Raw genomic sequence first — 18,051 nt, forward strand, 5'->3', positions numbered from 1 at the left:
CGTTTAGTCATTCTGATTTAAATGGGTTTGTTCGTTGAAAAATCGCTTAAAACTTGGTCTGAACTTTGTTGTGGTGCCTACAGAGTAAAAAGAATCAGCTTTATGACAGTAATGTGGCCTGGGGAAGGAGGTAATTTTGGGCTGTGACGTCACATATTTGAAAGTTTGTGTTTGGAATATGGGAAGCCTAAGATGTTTAATGAAAAATAAATGCCAGAACCGTGTTCCTGGTCATCCAATCTATAAAGTCGGGCACAATTTAACTGGTTTTAACAACATTTTAGAAGGTGGGATAGTCCCTTTAAGAATATGAACAATAAAAGCCGACACTTGAGGACTGAGGTCTTTGATCGATTGTAGCGGGGCTCGAGTGAGTTTAAGAATATAAACAATAAAAGCTGACCATTGAGGTCTTAAATCGTCCTTTTGAATTATATAAGGTCGAAAGGATTAAATGTGTTATCGTTTTTTTTTTTCGCCAAAATGTGTGAGTTTGACCATATGGCGTTCCAAGCATGTGCATATTCACTGCACATCGGTGCCTCTTCAGTTAAACAAATTCCCCCACACCCGAGTGCCATTGAATGACGCACTGCACCTTCCTCGAAAGCGCGTCATCACCCTCAGCCTTGAACATACCCGAGGCCCCTCGGCGGCTCCCATTTCCGTTCTGCCCTCCGCGCCTCGGCTGACGGCTCTCCGTCGCGGTTGGTGAGCCCCGCTGGACCAGGTGCACTACGGAGGGGTCCCGACCCCCTCTGCCTCTCTGACTCACAGACATCCGGCAGAGGCGCGCGTTACGCTACTGGGTGTGACGTCACGTTACGCTCCGTGACGTTGGGAGGGGTGTAGCAGGCACGGGCACAGCTGGGGAGCCGCCAACTCGAGTCGGGCACACAGGTCATCGGCCCCCTGCGAAGTGCAGGTAGTTACAGAGCAGTGTGGCCCCTCCGCCGCCCGGCGTGGTCGCTTTGTGTTGGTGTCCTTGTTTTTCGTATGGACGGTCACTCACTGTTGCTGTAGCCACCTCCGGATGCCAAACAAAGATTGCAAGATTATTGTGGTAGTGAAGCCTGTGGGAACAACACAAAGATAAAAAACGGCATGCGCTTTATACTGAGGATGTCTTTTGTTGGGTGTAAGGGCACGGCATTTTATCCGTGGTTCCTCCGTGTAGTACTAGATCGCGTTAGGAGTCGTTTTAACAGCATACGCTGGAGATAAACGAAATGTTTCGGGCGATTTAATTTAGCTTGTGACTTTGTTTAGCCTGGTAGTCTCGGTCGTAACCGTACGAATCGCCATACAGGTGCCCATACCGTAACAAGAGACCCTTGAGAAAGCCACAAAAACCCACTCATATAGCCACCGCCTTCTCGCTCGGCCCAGTTGTTTTTCTGTGGTCAGTTTCCGGGTAGGGCCGCGCGGTGGCAGCACCGTCGGTTGACCGGTGCAGCTGATCTCCAGGCTACCTGGACGGGGGGAGGGAGGGGAGGGTGGGGAGGAGGGGGTGGATGACGCAGACGGCAGCGGCGTTAGCCTGGCCGGCGGGAGGTCGACCGCGGCGCCGCGCCGGGGTCAGTCGACGAGCCAGCGGCGGGGCAGAGCGGAGCTGCGTGTTGGTTGGAGGAGGGTGCGAGCAATCAGAGGACCGTACAGGAGATGCCCTCCCATTCTCACAGCTATAATGTCAGCGTGAGTACGAACTGGCTGAGGCAGGGGAGGGTGATCAGTGTCCTTGACACGATCAGAAGGTCAGAGAAGGGAGAGTTGGTGGGACCGATAGGCGTCAGGAGCTGTGGTGATCGGGAGAGAGGTGTTTGTTGCACGTCAGAGAGCCCTGCCAACCGACTGCTGACACAGGTTTACGGATCACAAAAACGGCGTACGATCTCGGACAGCAAATGACCTGATGGGATTTTCAGGTAAGGCTGTTCCATTCATTCTGTCTATCGTGGTTTCTTACATTGATGGAGGCATAGATGGAGGGTTTGATTTGCGTCTGCAAGAAACAGACGTGCATAATATAAGATTTATATATAAAACGTACTTTTACATTTTGTACAATATCAATTTTTCCCGTTCTGGCAAGCTTTCAGTTTGTGAATTTCACACGATCATGCTGCACCGATTTACCCGAGCACTGCAGCGCTATAGCCGTGGCGTCACGTCGGCTCCCATTTCCCAAGGCTCGCCAAAGCTCTGCCGTGTCCATCCGGTTCCCGAACTCGCGTGACATAGCACACACGCTCCACTGCTCTGAGTGCCCGAGGCGACATGTATCCAGGGCAGAGGAAAGCCGGTCTCTGTCCCTCGGGACTGCAATAGTTAGCCACGGCTAAAGGGAAGGAACCATGATAGTAGGTATGTAGTTTAGTTGTGGGAATGGCCTTCGTTTGGTGCGGTTCAACGCCCCACATCGCATTATTTATGTTCCTCATGCATGTTTGAAGCCAGGGGATGATACTAAATTGGGACGCTGCACTCGTATGAGTCGGGGCAATAAAATCGTGTTGAATTTATATTCCTAGTAGTGATCAATACTGGTTTGATCACCTAATCCCGGATGTTTGGATTATGTGGTCTGGCTCAGGGACTCAGGGCTCCCAATTAGTTTATTGAGTGGCATTACGGTATACTCGTAGAAGACCGGCACCACGGTGTCGCCCCTGCCATCTGTGGTAAACTTGACGCCGTGGAGGTCCTGGGACCCCTCCCTCTACCGTGGCTGTTTTGGGGCACTTACCTGGAATTTGGGATGCCCTCCGCAAACACGTAAACAGGGTGCTGAAAACACCTATTAAACTGCACTCACGCATCGGAAACTGATAAGCACCGCTATTTCAGGAGCACTCGACTTCTGCCTTATTGCTCTCTGAATGGTTTTGTGCGAGATAAAATTTGAGAGAAGGGCCGCTGAATGAGGACAGGTTACATAATCTTTCTTGAGACATGGGGGTATTATGGAGCATTAAAACGCTCCCCGTTACGCATTCATAAGCAGCATAATATCGCGCATATCAATCGCATTTCATCGATATGTCAAATCCCGAGCGCTTTTCCAGCAGCAGGCATTGTATCCCCTGGCCAACAAACCCATCACCCCATGCAATCACGTTAGCCTTGTCCCTCTCTGGCCGTGCAGACTCTAGCTCACCGCCGCGGTAATATATCCACCTGTTGAATCTTTAATGACCATGCAGCGGTGCTGTTCGGGGTACTACCATCCAGCGCGGCGCCCTGAGTTCGAGCCAGGTGACATGGTCACGCTGGCAGTGCGTGGTGGGTCGGAGGACGGGACTGGCCGTGCCGTTAAGTCCTGTCCGCTTCTGAGGGACGGCGCGGGGACGACAGCGCGCCCTTGACCTCCTAGTGGGGTAGATACGGAGAACGATAGGGGAGAGGGGCGGAGGAGATGAGTTGCTGATTCAGAGGACCTCGGTAGCCTCTGGAGTCAGCTGATGCTGAGATCGGAAATCATAGATTGACGGCGATAAGAGATTGGGTAATGGTTTTGCAAAGGAGTGATGTTTAGATGCTCTATAGGTAGCTGCCAGCTGTTTGATTCTTACTTATGTTCGGGAGCATGAATATCTGTCTAATCGTGAATTGTTGACTTATCAGCCACTTGGCCAATGAATCGTTGATAAAGGATCGTTACGGATAGTTAACGTCATCGGTCATGGTGCAAACATACCAGATTAGCTTTATACCAAGACACGTCCACAGTTGAAGCCAGTAGCCCATTACTATGTTTACGCCTCTCATTCCAAGCGCCGCGGGCCGTTAGGGAGTCGGAATCACAGCGATAGCCAACTCAGGTCGTGAACTCTGACGCCGCTCTGACCTGTAACGGAGAGGTCAGAACGAGTGAGAGCAAAACAGCAATAACAACAGAACTCCTGGGGACCGAGACTCACCACCCGGGTCAGCCCGCTAAAAACGACCTCTGAAACAGCTGTTCGGACAACTGGCAGCGTTGCCTATCGGTGTTGTTCTTGTCGCACCTGATTGAAATGCCACCGAAATGGGTCGTAGGTATTGCCTAATCATCTTCGAGGCGCCACAGCCTTTTTCTTCACAGCTACTATCTGACCAATGCTTCCAATCAGTCACTTTTCGCAGTGTCATGGTCCTCTCGTCATTACGTCTCCTCTCTCTTGACTAGTCTCTTACTCAATCTCTCCACCACCTTTGTCCTGTGCTGTGACCTCTAATAGCTCTCTCTCTCTCTCTCTCTCTCTCTCTCTCTCTCTCTCTCTCTCTCTCTCTCTCTCTCTCTCTCTCTCTCTCTCTCTCTCTCTCTCTCTCTCTCTCTCTCTCTCTCTCTCTCCCCTCTCTGTTTTCTCCATTGGTAATCCAACGTCTTCACCTGATGGCCTCTGCACGTCCAGCCACGCGACGCAAACTCCCGCACCAACAGTCACTGTTCGACCTTCTCTTCCCTTGCCGGTAACGACCGACTCAGTCAGCCCAATCACCTCTCGTGACGTCAGCCGGTAACTCTGTGTGAGAAGCAGCAACTGCGCCGGTGTGAGCACCAGCGCAGCTGCGGCGCGATGCTGGCATTTGCGGCTCGTTGGTTGCAGAGTGATTCACGCAGGCAAACTCTCAATGAAGCTACGGTTCGCTGAGCACGCAATACGCACCGTAAAAATACACGGGCATGCGCATTGAATATCCATTCTCTCACTCACTCTTGCAGAAGAGCCGCCACAGCTAACCAGTTTTGACACATCTAGAATTACGCCAGAGCAGTGTCAAGAATGTGGCATCTCTAATCGGCGATTGATTGTCATCCCTAAGAGCCAAACAATTAAGGCTTCATTCATTAGTTTCTTGGAATCCGCTGGGCGGCCGTTAGAACACCTCAAGTCACCTTCCATTAGAGATGGGACTATCGTTTCTAGCCGATCGCAGCCCATCTTATCGCGTTTGCGTCGCCCTGACATCCAAGGTCAACCAAGGTCGGCCGAGGGCTTCAGTAAGCCCGCGCGCCTCGCCCAGTCTCAAGGTTACAGGTGAAGCGTCAAAACAGCACACTGCCGCCGGCGGGACTGGGTGCGTCGTCGCCAGTTTCACGGTGGTTGGTGGGAGCGGAGGGACGTGTAGCTAGTAGGAGCGAGCAGACGAGTGTGTGACGTGTGGTGTTCAGCCTGTGTGCTGGGGAGAGGTGGGCTGAGGTGCGGTGGAAAACGCATTGTGGTGCGGTGGAGATCAGCTATAGGCGCAGCCGTAAATGAGGACCGGTAAACGAAGTTCAACTGAATTGACTTATCATCATTCCGGAAGGTAATGTAAATCGTTCCAGACTATCTTTCTCTCAACAATTAAAACACATCAAACATTGTTTTTCCATTTAAAAATAATCTAGCGATGCTGTTCCGGCCGGACCCACATGAGGATAGTGCCCTGTGCTGCGACGGAGTCTCTGGTGTTAGCCTTATCTCCGCGATGCAGTCTCCAGCGCCTTGTTGACCAGCCGTCTACGCGGCCGCGGCGCCTACATTCTGTGCAAGCTCATGCCACATGTATGACCTGCGCAGGCGATGTGCGCTCACGAAAATGAAAACATGACCATTGTTCTCTTTGCAGTATTGTTCTTGCTAAGCTCAGTCACACGACGCTTCTGTTGCTGCGAGGAGATGTGTCCTCCTTTTCAGAGTATCGCTCTGAGAGGTTTTTATGTTTTTGGAGACCGTCTCGACTTTACCTCGATTAAATATTAATAACCTTGTTTTGAAGGAACTCGCTACTTAGCGGCTTATTCAAACGTCGTATTCATTGCTACTTCCTTTCTTTTCAGGATCCAAGCCAGTTCGTGAGCTACCGTAAGCCAAACGAGCCTCCCCGCATTGGGGAGATGCCCAGAATTGGCGGCGAAATGACGGAAAAGAAGGCGCAAAACGGAGCGAGCGAGCAGAATGGGCAGACGAGTCAAAACGGCCAGGGGGTCCAGAACGGAGCCAAAGCTCCTGGCTCCAACTGGAGGAGCAACTACGTGCCGGCCATCCTGGAGAGCGACAAGGGGGCAAAGGTGAGTCCAAAACGGCGGGATGTGTTTTGGAATACACCAAAATCTTGTTTACATATATGGCCAATCACGTCTTATGCAGTAAAGGATACGCTGCATAATATGTGAATACGACAAACTCAGAGCATAACAAATAGTGCAATCAGGCATCAGCTTCTCTCTCCGTCTCAGCTATCCCATTTCGGTTGCTTCCTTTGTGTCGGAATTGTTATCCCTTGCTGCTTCAAAATGGATTAACCCTCGCATGTGTAGGGGGGGGGTCGGATGGACCCCCCCCCCATGGGTTTTCGCGAATAACTCGCGTAAAAAGCGGCCGATCGCGACGAAACTTTCAGTACCCTCGCATTGATCAATTTGACACCTACCCTGAAAATTTCATGACCCTGACCCAAATGACCTTTGACCTGTGACCTCTTTTCCGAGACCATGTTTGGCCGGAATCGCGATTTCGCGTATGTCGGCTCGCACTAGCCGCGTGTTTGCAAGCTTTTCGTGGTTTCAAACGTTCAAACATGTGATTTGATGTTACTCCCGTGTGTGTCAAGGTCACCTGAAGGTCAGGTCAGGTCATTGACCTTTGGTGACCTCGGGTGACCTCGGGTCACTTTTTCGAGTTTTACATGTTTCTAGACTAGTTTTTGGAGCTGAATTCGAATTTAGCAACCATTTGAACATTTACGAAGTAGTTTTGGTGACTTCGTAACATGTTACGAAGCTGTCAGAGGCGGTTGACACGTACTACGAATACCCGTCACGACGCCTACTGGTTGACCTGACCTGACCTGACCCGACCTGGTCTAAATGCTTCAAGACATCATCTGTGATCAAAACTAACACGATATTCGTGATCAGCACCCCGAAAAACCCCTTAGCAGCCACACTTTACGACTTTCTAACAGGTCCCGATTTTCCCGACTTTGGGTCATTGACCTGACCTGGAAGGTCAACCAATGACCTAGGACCTTAAAATTGGGTATCATCGGCTTCCTCTCGTCACGGGCAACACGCTCGTTTTTTCCGCGAAGCTCTAGCTCGATCAGGGGCCAAACGGCAAGGGGGGGGTCCAACCGACCCCCCCTACACATTAGAAGCTGGCAAACGCCGCACACATGCGAGGGTTAAGTTTCAGTAGCCTGCGCCACTCTGTGGTCACTTAAAATCCAGCCATTGCATTGTGACGACATAGTGAATCGCTGCATACGCTCAGGTGCTGATGAGCGTACATATTGCAGTTCTGCTAATATGCACACAGCTTGCAACGATTGCTTGTGCCATGCCTCCACGAATTATCACAACAATAACTCCAAACGAAGGGCTCAGCTGCACTCGGGGGCTCCAGCTTGGCCAGCAGGTGAAAGGGTTGTTTATGGTAGTCTCATTAGCGATCATTATGGTAATCGCATTGGTCCTCACTAGGACTGAGGGAGAGTTTCGTAACTAGTGCTGCCTAGTAACTATAAGTGTGGTGCTAACTGCTAGTCCACGCAGTATATTGTTACAGCATGGTGAATAGAAGAGATCTCCATCCGCACTTTTTCTTTCGAAGAAAATCCCTTTCGAGCGTTTGGTCATAAGCTCTACCCCATCATTGTTGTTAGCCATCGTTGCGAAATCGCAAATAAAAGCTCCCGGCCCGATTCTTCATGTCAGGATTATGTTCATCCAGTGAAACATCCTGATACGCGAGCGAAAGTGAAACCTTATCAGTGTTTAGGTGCTGCTCTTGAATGTGTGTACATTGAACGTAATAAGCATAACGGCATGCTTAAACTTATCATAAGACAGCAACGTCAAGCGTAAACGTTTTAAATATCTTTCAAAATATCCCTGGTATATATGTCGCTAGGATAACCCATGCAATCATTGATAATTTCTTAAAGTTGTGGCAGTGCTCCATGGTGCATTTGGTGGTCACCCACTATCGCCACTAGAAGAAAAAGTAAACTTTCCAGCGGTGACCCTGGCGGCTCTGCGTGCTCGTGCCGAGTCGGTGACCGGAATTCGGGGTATCGCAGCCGTGCGGCGTCAGCTGATTACTGCCCTCGGGCGGGCACGTGACCACACGCTCCGCGGCCGAGCTCTGCATTCTGTCATGTCACCGGGAGAAAACTCGAAGGGTTTTGATGTAGTGTGTTAGTGGGAATCTCAGACCGTATATTGTCGATTGGGGCAGCAATTGGCTCCACGCCAGAACCAGTCAGTAAGGACAGTCTCGTATTCAATTGCATGATGGAATAGGAAGCTATGCCCTTATTCTAACGTCCGAAGTGTAGGAACCAATGTTTCTCAGTATTCTACACATTGAATGGCCTTTAGAGCAGCCCTTTGCAGCAGCACAGGACGGTGCAGCGTCACGAGTGGGGGGCTGACAGGTGAAGGATCTCCTTTGTATGTCAAGGACGAGCCTAAAAGTCGCCAGCGAGGCTACGAGTCGCCTAAAAATCGTCACCGTTGGACCTCTGAACCAAGGAACACGGTCATTTGCATGTTTAAACAGCAGGAGTATGGATTTGACTGGGAGCGATCGAGCTAAATAGGGAATCAAAGGTCATTCTCTACATGTGGGAGGTCGTTTCACGGATCGGTACTTAGAAGCCATCCCTCATTCAACAGCTGCAGCGTTCAGTTTGAGTCAGCCCAGGTGCGACGGTTCTGCAGTGGACAGTCACCGAAACCTCGCACATTTGTCCCTCGAAGTCAGCTGCTGCGACAATGACCTCATGCATTAGACATGTGCACGGCGGCGTCTGTGCGATCTCTCCGGGCCCTGCCGGCTGGGATACATACGTAATGACTCGCGCTGCCTGGCACCGCGGCAGAGCCGCCGGCGACGGCCGGGCAGGGACGCTCACAGGGCGGCCTGGCATCCGGCCAACACCGGCCCGGCGCCGGCCGCGGGGCCGCTGCCTTTGGAGCCGGGGCCGCTCAGAACATGGCGCATATGTGTAGTTCGAGCAGAAGGGTCGGGAATATGGGTGGGGTGGGGGTTGGGGAGGGTAGAACTGCGTAGTGCGTATGCTGATGAGAAAGAGAAGTCAGCATGGAACTTTCCAGTAAGAATACTGAAATTTTTAACGGTAAATTTGCGAAATAGGTGTGTAGAAATGTTAATGAAGGGCATGCATCTCCTTTCACACCTTTTCTAGAGTTGTCGACTTATTATCGAGTTTTATCAATACGAATGCTTTGCTGGTCATAATTTTATATTCCATATGGAGACAATAACGATGTAGGGTGTTGCTGACGTCAGAGGTTACAGCGCTAGTATGAAACTCCACAAATAATCATGAAACTCGCGCTGTGCGTGACTCCTCCGCGTTTAACCCGCGCCCCACTGGGGGGGGGGGGCTATTTATAGCCCCCCCCCTCCCGTTTTTCTGGAAAAACTTCCAAACCGCTTGACGTATCAACGCCAAACTTTCAGTACCTTCGGCTGCATCAATTTGACACCTTGTGTCAAAATTTGAACTTCGTAGCTACCATAGGTCGGCCGGAAATGACGTCAGAGTGACGTCATGTTCGGCCGATTTCGACGCAAAACATCGAACCACGGCAATCGCTCCCAAGGGCTCAGTTTTTAAGCTAGATCCAATTTCTTTGCATGAGAGGACTCAAAATTGACTGCGCTATCAAACTGCTATCTCGGATTTTCGAAATTTTGAAAATTTCGAAAATTTTATGTAATAAAATTCAAAATTTACATTTTTACATTTTTTCCAAAAAGTTTTTGACTTTTCGAAAAAACCGGAATATATGTGATAGAACGCGTTATTATGACTAACTCTAGCAAGTTTCAGCTAAATATCTTCAAAAATGGCCAAGTTATACGCATTATTGCAAAAAAATTCACAATTATTAATTTTTCAAATCAATTTTTCACCACGTATTTGACATCGTACGCCAATATAAATAGCACCATCGTGTTCCTGAGCTCAAACTGCATCCAATAGACACCTTTTCTGTTGAAAAATTATAACTTCAAAATTTGACCTTTTTTGACCTGAAAGTGACCTGACCTAAGCTAAATTTGACTCAAAATGACCTCGAATGACACAGACGACATCAAATTCAAAATCTTTGGCCTAAATGGACCATAAAACATGTGTCTTGTGACCGACGCATGATATAATATTTTCGTGACCTGTGATGACCTGACCTTGACCTGAAAATCAAAGTACAAGTTTGGTACCCTCAGGGTATCTAGAGCATCTGTTCACGAGTGTGTGAACCAAAAATGAGCCTGATCTGACTTGTAGGACGGCGGCCAGAGCCCAAAACGTGAACAAACCAAAATGCTAATAATTTTTACTTTGACCTGACCTGTGACGTCATCGGTGACCTCGAGGTCAATGAAATTAGGTTTCGCTCGACAGTTTTTCCGGGGCTATCAGACGCCGTTTGAATTTTGACGATAGGCCCAGTAGTTTCGGAGTTAGGAGGGGGGCTATGAATAGCCCCCCCCCCCCCCAGTAGGGCGTGTTATACGCAGACCCCAGTGGGGCGCGGGTTAACTAACCCATCCCTCCGACCACTGCTTACCACTCTAACAGCTCCCATTCTCCATCCCCCAGAGCCCCGCAGATACGGAGAAGGCGCCGGGCGGTCCCGAGGACCCTGTCTCTGAGGACGAGCACCCGGACCGCGGGCAGTGGGGCTCCAAATGGGAGTTCATCTTCTCCTGCGTGGGCCTCTCGGTGGGCATTGGAAACGTGTGGCGGTTCCCGGCTCTGGCCTACGAGAACGGTGGAGGTGAGAACTCGGAACTCTGGCCGCTCCATGAGAGGGAAGCGGGCAAAGCATAACATGTTGCAGGTCCAACACTGTCACCTGTGTCAACCTCAAAGTTCAGAACAAGTCGAACTGTGTATGCCTTGTGCGTAAAATAATGTAATTTGTTCTTGATTCATATCACCACAGTAAAATTATTGCTGAAAATGTCGACCATTTGCCACCACTAACCGCCCGTGTGTTGTCGCTTCCAGGTGCCTTCCTGATTCCGTACATAATCATCCTGGTTCTGGTGGGGAAGCCGATGTACCTGATGGAAACTGCGCTGGGACAGTACAGCCAGCTCGGACCAATGTCCGTCTGGAGCATGGCGCCCATCATGAAAGGTAGGCGTCCATCACATGTGCAGCATGAGCCATGCAGACTTTTAATATGCTATACATCATGATTGTCTAGTAATTGATGCGAGGTGAAAGATCTTATGAACGAGCGGTTCGATGATTGACCATTTGCATCCAAACGACTAAAATTAGCCATGTGTATTTATTTCCTGCGTTTAGACGTTCAGAACGGAGGTCATGACTTCGTCAATCAATGGGCCATCTCGTCGGCGATTCTGTGAAATAAATAAATAGATAAAATTGTAAGCCGACCTGAACCGTATTCTTTTCTCCGTATTTACTCAGGCATCTTGCGGTCTACTTATTGTATAAAAGTGTTATTCACAACGAACATCAAATGCCACTCGTTTCATAGACTTGAACGTTGCCTCCCTCACAGTAAGAAGTTGTCCTCAAGGCACGCTCAGCTTCATTCCATTTCCAGCAGTCAGAGCCGGGCCGGACTCTGCCTAACTCGTCATATCCCTTTCGCAGGTGTTGGAGCGGCCATGGTGATCATCTCCCTCATCGTCTCCATCTACTACAACGTCATCATGTGCTACACGCTCTTCTTCACGTTCGCCTCCTTCCAGAGCGGCAGCATCGCGCCGTGGTCGTGGTGTAACACCGGTGAGTAGCGACGCCTCTGCTGAGTGGTGTCCCTTCTCCTGGCCTCGATATTTGTAGCACTAAAATTGTAGCGCTGAATGAATCTGTTACCACCAGTGAAACTATTCTCTAGTGGGATAACTTCCAACTTCTGCCATAAGGAGTGAATGAATCACAGAGACGGACTGCGAAAACCCAGAGGATCTGTCATGTCCGCATATGACATAACCGACAGAAGCAGAGACACGGACGAAGCTGTTCTATTATAGGCCCTACTCTGATACACAAACTTCCTAACTTGTGCCGTAGCGAAAAAGGAGGGATGTTGAGGAAAGAGGGGCTTGTCAGAGGATACAACAAGACGTAGCTGCGACTCTGGCTGCGACAAGGCTTAAAGGGACTGTCTTCTTCAATGAAAAAATGCGCTCCTTTCCAGAGTTGTTTGCCACGGATAATTGTTACGTCCGGAACGCCTCGTTCCCGACCTGCAAGGCCCTGCAGAAGCTGGTGGAGACCAACAAGACGGACATGCTGCCGGAGATGGGCGTCAACTGCCACAACCGCTCCGAGCTGGCGGCGCAACAGTACTTCGAGTGAGCTCAGGCGATAAACGACATTATTTCCTGTAATAGCAGCGCGAAAGTTCTACAGCTCTGTAAATAACGATTGTATAGTTAGCCCAATTAACTTCCCAACTCTCAAGGTTTAAACATACGGGCTTAAACATAAACATGAAACATCGTAGGTTGACCCGTTTAAAATTTGACATTTGTTGGTTTTACAAATGAGAGGAACTGTCTGTTTTTTGTTAGTTTGCCTTTCAGGCATGATATATATCGTCCCACAGCGCAAACTCTTCACAAATCAGTTACGGCTGGGCCCATGTGTTGCCTACAACACAAGCCCAAATGTTCCACCATATTACATCGCTGAGTGTTTTCCGTCGGCAGGAGGTACGTGCTGAAGCTGGGTCCGATGTTGGACGAGCCCGGAGACATTGGCAGCATGAACTGGCAGCTCGCCCTCTGTCTGCTCCTCTCTTGGATCATCGTCTTCTTCTGTCTGATGAAGGGCGTCAAGAGCTCCGGCAAGGTAAGAACAAGCTTCGAATGGTCCGTTCGCTGAGAAAATGCCGAAAGATAAGCGTGCTTTGATTGGCTTACCATGTAATTGCATAGAACACAAATCACAATCTAACTAACTTCTGTTCCTCTAAAAAGAGAAAATGGGAATAAGTGACAAACACCTTATGTTTCGTGGGTACCAGTGTAAATCCTGAAAATGAAGGACTACGAGCTTGCTCATTGAAATTCCCTTAGTGTCTGGCTGGAGGTATTGCGACCCGTGAAATACGTTGCGACGATCGTGACAACATTCTCGTCTATTTGTTTGCAGGTTGTGTACGTGACTGCCACCGTTCCGTATATGTTCCTAATTGCCATTCTGGCGTACGGATGCACCCTGGATGGCGCCATCGACGGCATCAAGTTCTTCTTCATTCCCAAGTGGGAGCGTCTCGCCGATGTCACTGTAAGTGAAAAATTATACTTTTACTACCAAATGCATGCAAAAATCACTTCACTCCCCATTGACCTCACATCGAATAAAATCGTTTTTAGAAATAGTCCTAGTTCTTGTCTACCGTTCGAAAATCGCTGTATTTGTGACTGACAACTTTTTGCATACACACAACAGCCTTGCATACTTTTTGGTTCTAGACAATGATTTAACTCTTCAACCAGTCATGAGTCAGGGATCGTTTCCACTTATGCATTATTCATCTTGTCGCTTGCGGCACCTGACTGACAACCGGATCTCCCTGCAGGTTTGGCAGAAGGCCGCCGAGCAGATGTTCTTCTCTCTCAGCGTCTCCTGGGGCGGCCTCATCATGTTCGGCTCCTACAACAAGTTCAACCACAAGGTCCACATCGACGCCATGGTCATCTCCTCCCTGGACTTCTTGACTTCCATCATTGCCTCTGTAGCTGTGTTCAGCATCCTCGGCTCGATGGCGAGATCGGGTGGAGTTGAAGTCGGTGATGTGGTGAAGTCGGGACAGAATCTGGCCTTCATCGCCTTCCCAGAAGCGATTGGAAACGTGCCCGGCTGGCAGCTCTGGTCGGTGCTGTTCTTCTTGATGCTCTACACACTCGGACTGGACTCGGAGGTGAGCTAGACGCATGGAGAAGGATATCTCTTGAGAGACAGTTTGTCGAAAAGAGCTAGTGAGATTAATAAGTTGTACGTGCCACCAATATCAACAGCTCCGATACGTAATTTGTTATCGATTTATTCTGCATCACTGACATACTGTCACCCTTTGTCCCACAGTTTGCGCTGCTGGAGACCTTCACGACAGCCATCTACGATACAATCCCGTCCAGCAGAAACTACAAGGTTCTGATCACATTCGCGGCCTCCAGCAGTTGCTTCCTGCTCGGACTGCCCTGCGTTTCACAGGTAAGGTCATGACGAGGTGCGTTCCTTTCAGAATGTTTTTTTTTTTAGTGTGGTGATGTGCTAGACTTCTTAGACCGAAACTAGCCGATCTCACGTATGTGGTATAAAAGGATTGTTTAGAGCTTTGAAGTCACTCAACAGATTATATGACTCATATAACCTTACAATTAGGAGACGTCGCTTAAAGTAGTCATCACTTCAAAATTCAAACCAGTGCTTGATCGCAGCTGAACGCTAAACCTGTTTGACTTCAGACGACAGGTGCCAGACCGGTCCATGCGTGCTGAAGCTGACCCTGACTGACCTCAGCTGACCCCTGCTGACCCTGGCTGACCTCAGCTGACCCCTACTGACCTCTGACTGACCTTTGACCCCTGTCCACAGGCCGGTCCGTACGTCCTGAAGCTGATGGACACATTCGGAGGACTGGGCGTCATGCTGATAGCCGTGTTCGAGCTAGTCGGTATCATGTGGGTGTACGGAGTGAACCGCTTCTGTGACAACATCCAGTTCATGAACGACTTCAAGCCGAGCATCGTCTTCAAAGTGTGCTGGGTGCTCATCGCGCCATTCATGCTCGGGGTATGTGCTCCGGAGGAAAACGTAACGATGCTTCATACGTTAGGAAGTCTCTCGGGCGTACTGCGCAAGTATCACCATACTAATTGGTATAGTTTGGTATGGAGCCGATGGTCAACACCAGTTGTGGCTCTGTCTTGCCTAACCACCAGGCACCAACCGTGGTTCAGTTTTACAGAACCACTTCCTCGTTCCTGATAGTTCTGCTGTGTTTCGAACTGACCGCTAAACCGCCATTCTCACCGCTCCACTACCTCTCCACAGATTATCTTCGTGTACTCGACGTACCAGTTTGAGCCGCCCACCTACGGTGACGAAGAGTACCCCACGTGGGCTGTCGGGGTTGGCTGGGCTTTGGCCGGAGTCTCCGTCCTACAGATTCCCATCTGGGGATTGTGCGTGCTGGTTTACTACACCTTTAAGGGGGTAAGTCACAGATCTCAGGAGTTCTAGACTCTATATTGGACGTCGGAAATAGTAAGTTTGTTGTTAACTTGATACACGTCATGCCTGTTTTCGAGATACGTGGTTGTAAACCACCACCACCACCAACAACAGAATAATGCCAGAGTCAGATCATGCGAATCACCATAGAGCCATACGTTGAAGGTTGAAGGAATGCTGAAAGAAATGAATGCTTTGCGGTAACGCTGGCACTGTGTGTTTGCAGAATTTCCTCCAGTCGTTCCGTCCCCTGCCCAGCTGGGGTCCCGGCGACAAGGAGGCCAGAAAACGTCTGCTCTCGGTGCGCGGTCAGCTGATGCGCCGCGATGAGCTGCATGGCGCCGACAATGCCGCGCTGGAGGTAGAATAGTGTTCAACCACCGATGGTGAGACAGTATCACGGAGAAGTGTTGGCTGTCAGCGCCTATGAACGGTTACCCTGCCCGAGGTCAAGGAATGTTCCGTCCACCTTTTAAACAAACATTCCAACGAGTGATTTAACTTTTCATGGATGTTTTATCCGTGCGGTTGTCATTTTGAGCCGTAGAAACATTCCGTCCTCCAGGAAAGACGTTACAGTCCGTCCCATACAAGTGTGGTGCTGTACAATCGGTGCGCGGAAACTGCACGGAAACTGTGCGTGATTTCCAGCATTTTTGAAATAGCCACACCAGCGTATGCTGTAGAAATGTGCGATGGTTTTACAGCTTCAACCCATACAAACTAGACAAGCATTATAAAATTGATCCTTCCAAATATAACCACGTTTTCTCGACTTTTCGTCCTGTTGCTTGTGCTCAAACTCTTCAGAACATTTGGTACTGGTTTCGGACGATGAATAGCGCGCAGCATGATGTATTTTGTTCGATCAGCATCGGATGAGGCTACGTGCGCTGTCTGTTTTAACTGTATTACAGTGGTGACAAGAGTGTCCTCGAGGTGCTGTTTTTATGTAGCATGGGGGGGGGGGGTAAAACATGTCATACTTTTACGGAACCTGCGTCAGTAACTATTTGAATGTAATGTCTAAACATCTGTAACATTATCAGTGTATCTTATGTTAACTCTTTTGGAAGCCAGTATGCCCGTTACCTTTGCTCTGATGTAGATTGTGAAGTTTTCTTTGACGATCATGCCTCACTTTTACCACCTGAGTGAGAGATCAGAGCAATACGATGTCATGTAATTGAGCGAGCTGTGTGATGTGCAACAATGAAATGTATAAAACTGTGGACAGAATGTCGCCATGGTGTTGTTTATTTAGTGAGCGTACCTTGTAAGGAGAGCTTTGTGACCAACGGTGTTTGTGCTTCCAACGAGGAATATGAGTGTCCGGGTATTTGATAAATATATGATTACCGGAAAACACAGTCTATCCAGTCGGGAAATATTTAGACCGTTTTCTGTTTATATGTATCTGTTTACAATTTCCATTTTGCAAATATTGTGTCAGTGAACGCCGATCAATCTTATGCTCTAGCATGAGTCTATAGTTACGAGCGAGCGAGCGCAGCGAGCGAAGTGAGTCTTTTCAATACCAGTATAGCGCCTTTTGGGGCGACTAACGGAGCGAGCGAGAGGGTGAGCCTTGCACGTGCGAAATTTCGAGGGGGTACCTCCAACTGACTTGTGCACGGCACCCTACTAACCGGTCTCTAGCGATGTGCCAAATTTGAGCACAATCGGCCCAGCCGTTCTCGAGATCTGGAAGCGGCACCCTGCACGTGCGCACGTGCAAAATGGGTCCCAACTGACTTGTGCACGGCACCCTACTAACTGGTCCCTAGCCATGTACCAAATTTGAGCGCTTTCGGTCCAGCCGTTCTCGAGATCTGGAAACGACCCCTGCACGTGCGCACGTGCAGCAACACCCCAACTCTGGCACATGGATATGCAGTGCCTAGTGGGTGCCTACCTACATGCCAACTTTCAGCGCAATCGGCCAAGTAGTTACCGAGATATTGCAACAATGACAAAAGTGACACCTCTTCATTTTGCGCGTGGCACGTGCATAAGGGGTCACCCACATGCATCGGGAATAGTCCAATACTTGGTAGAAGGAATGAAGCTACCCTACAAAAATTACCCCGTGTAAATCGGTCAAGTGGTTGCTGAGATATAAGCCTCGCAAAAGCGTCCGCACGGCCGGCCGGCCGGCCGGCCGGCCGGCCGCTCATACTCAGAAATTTCCGTTAATCTAAGGAAAGACTACGCTCGCTTCGCTCGCTCCGTAATAACGGAAAAATCTCAGTATGAGCGGCCCGGCCCGGCCCGGCCCGGCCCGGCCTGTAACGCTTTTGAGAGGCTTATATCTCAGCAACCGCTGGACCGATTGGCCTGCGGTCTTTTTTGTTGGGTAGCCCCATCCCTTCTACCCCGTAATTGACTACTTTTGATACATCTCAGTGACCGTCGTGGCACGTGCCACGTGAATAGTCAAGGGTGTTCAAGCTGTTTTGCAAAAGTAGTGATTTTGAGAGGCTCATATCTCAGCAGCCGCTTGGGCGATTGACTTGCGGTAATTTTTGTAGGGTAGCAGCATCCCTTCTACCCAATATAGGATACTCTCGATGTATGTGGGTCACCCCCAGTGCACGTGCAAAACACAACAATAAGAGGTGCCAAATTTGTTCCCATTTCAGTAACTCGGTAATTACTGGGGCGATTTCGCTGAAACTTGGCATACAGGTAGGCACCCACCAGGCAATGCATTCCCATGTGTTGCGGTTAGGGTGCTACTGCACGTGCGCACGTGCAGGGGGCGTTTCCAGATCTCGAGAACGGCTGGGCCGATTGCGCTCAAATTTGGTACATGGT

The 18,051-nt window shown here is 49.6% G+C and overlaps 1 protein-coding gene across 4 annotated transcripts in view; it reads left to right on the top strand.

Annotated features, from left to right (window-relative positions):
* Positions 1-16,600, top strand: part of LOC122375539 (sodium- and chloride-dependent neutral and basic amino acid transporter B(0+)-like) — a 34,857-nt gene extending 18,257 nt beyond the window's left edge. The window contains exons 1-13 of one of the 4 annotated variants that reach the window (XM_043354993.1): positions 1,549-1,695; positions 5,807-6,037; positions 10,606-10,783; positions 11,017-11,148; positions 11,638-11,772; positions 12,188-12,344; positions 12,702-12,843; positions 13,147-13,281; positions 13,577-13,918; positions 14,083-14,211; positions 14,596-14,793; positions 15,055-15,216; positions 15,461-16,600. In XM_043354993.1, coding sequence (XP_043210928.1) covers positions 1,663-1,695; positions 5,807-6,037; positions 10,606-10,783; positions 11,017-11,148; positions 11,638-11,772; positions 12,188-12,344; positions 12,702-12,843; positions 13,147-13,281; positions 13,577-13,918; positions 14,083-14,211; positions 14,596-14,793; positions 15,055-15,216; positions 15,461-15,604 — 2,118 coding nt within the window. In that variant the 5' untranslated portion in view covers positions 1,549-1,662 and the 3' untranslated portion in view covers positions 15,605-16,600. Of the gene's footprint in view, positions 1-1,548; positions 1,696-1,807; positions 1,926-5,078; positions 5,293-5,806; positions 6,038-10,605; positions 10,784-11,016; positions 11,149-11,637; positions 11,773-12,187; positions 12,345-12,701; positions 12,844-13,146; positions 13,282-13,576; positions 13,919-14,082; positions 14,212-14,595; positions 14,794-15,054; positions 15,217-15,460 lie in introns of those variants that run through there. The other 3 variants (XM_043354995.1, XM_043354994.1, XM_043354996.1) reach the window with 3 other exon arrangements.
* Positions 16,601-18,051: the final 1,451 nt, after the last annotated feature.

This window comes from Amphibalanus amphitrite, unplaced genomic scaffold (assembly GCF_019059575.1).
Source record: "Amphibalanus amphitrite isolate SeventyFive unplaced genomic scaffold, NRLGWU_Aamphi_draft 001865F_arrow, whole genome shotgun sequence".
NCBI classification, from domain to species: domain Eukaryota; kingdom Metazoa; phylum Arthropoda; class Thecostraca; order Balanomorpha; family Balanidae; genus Amphibalanus; species Amphibalanus amphitrite.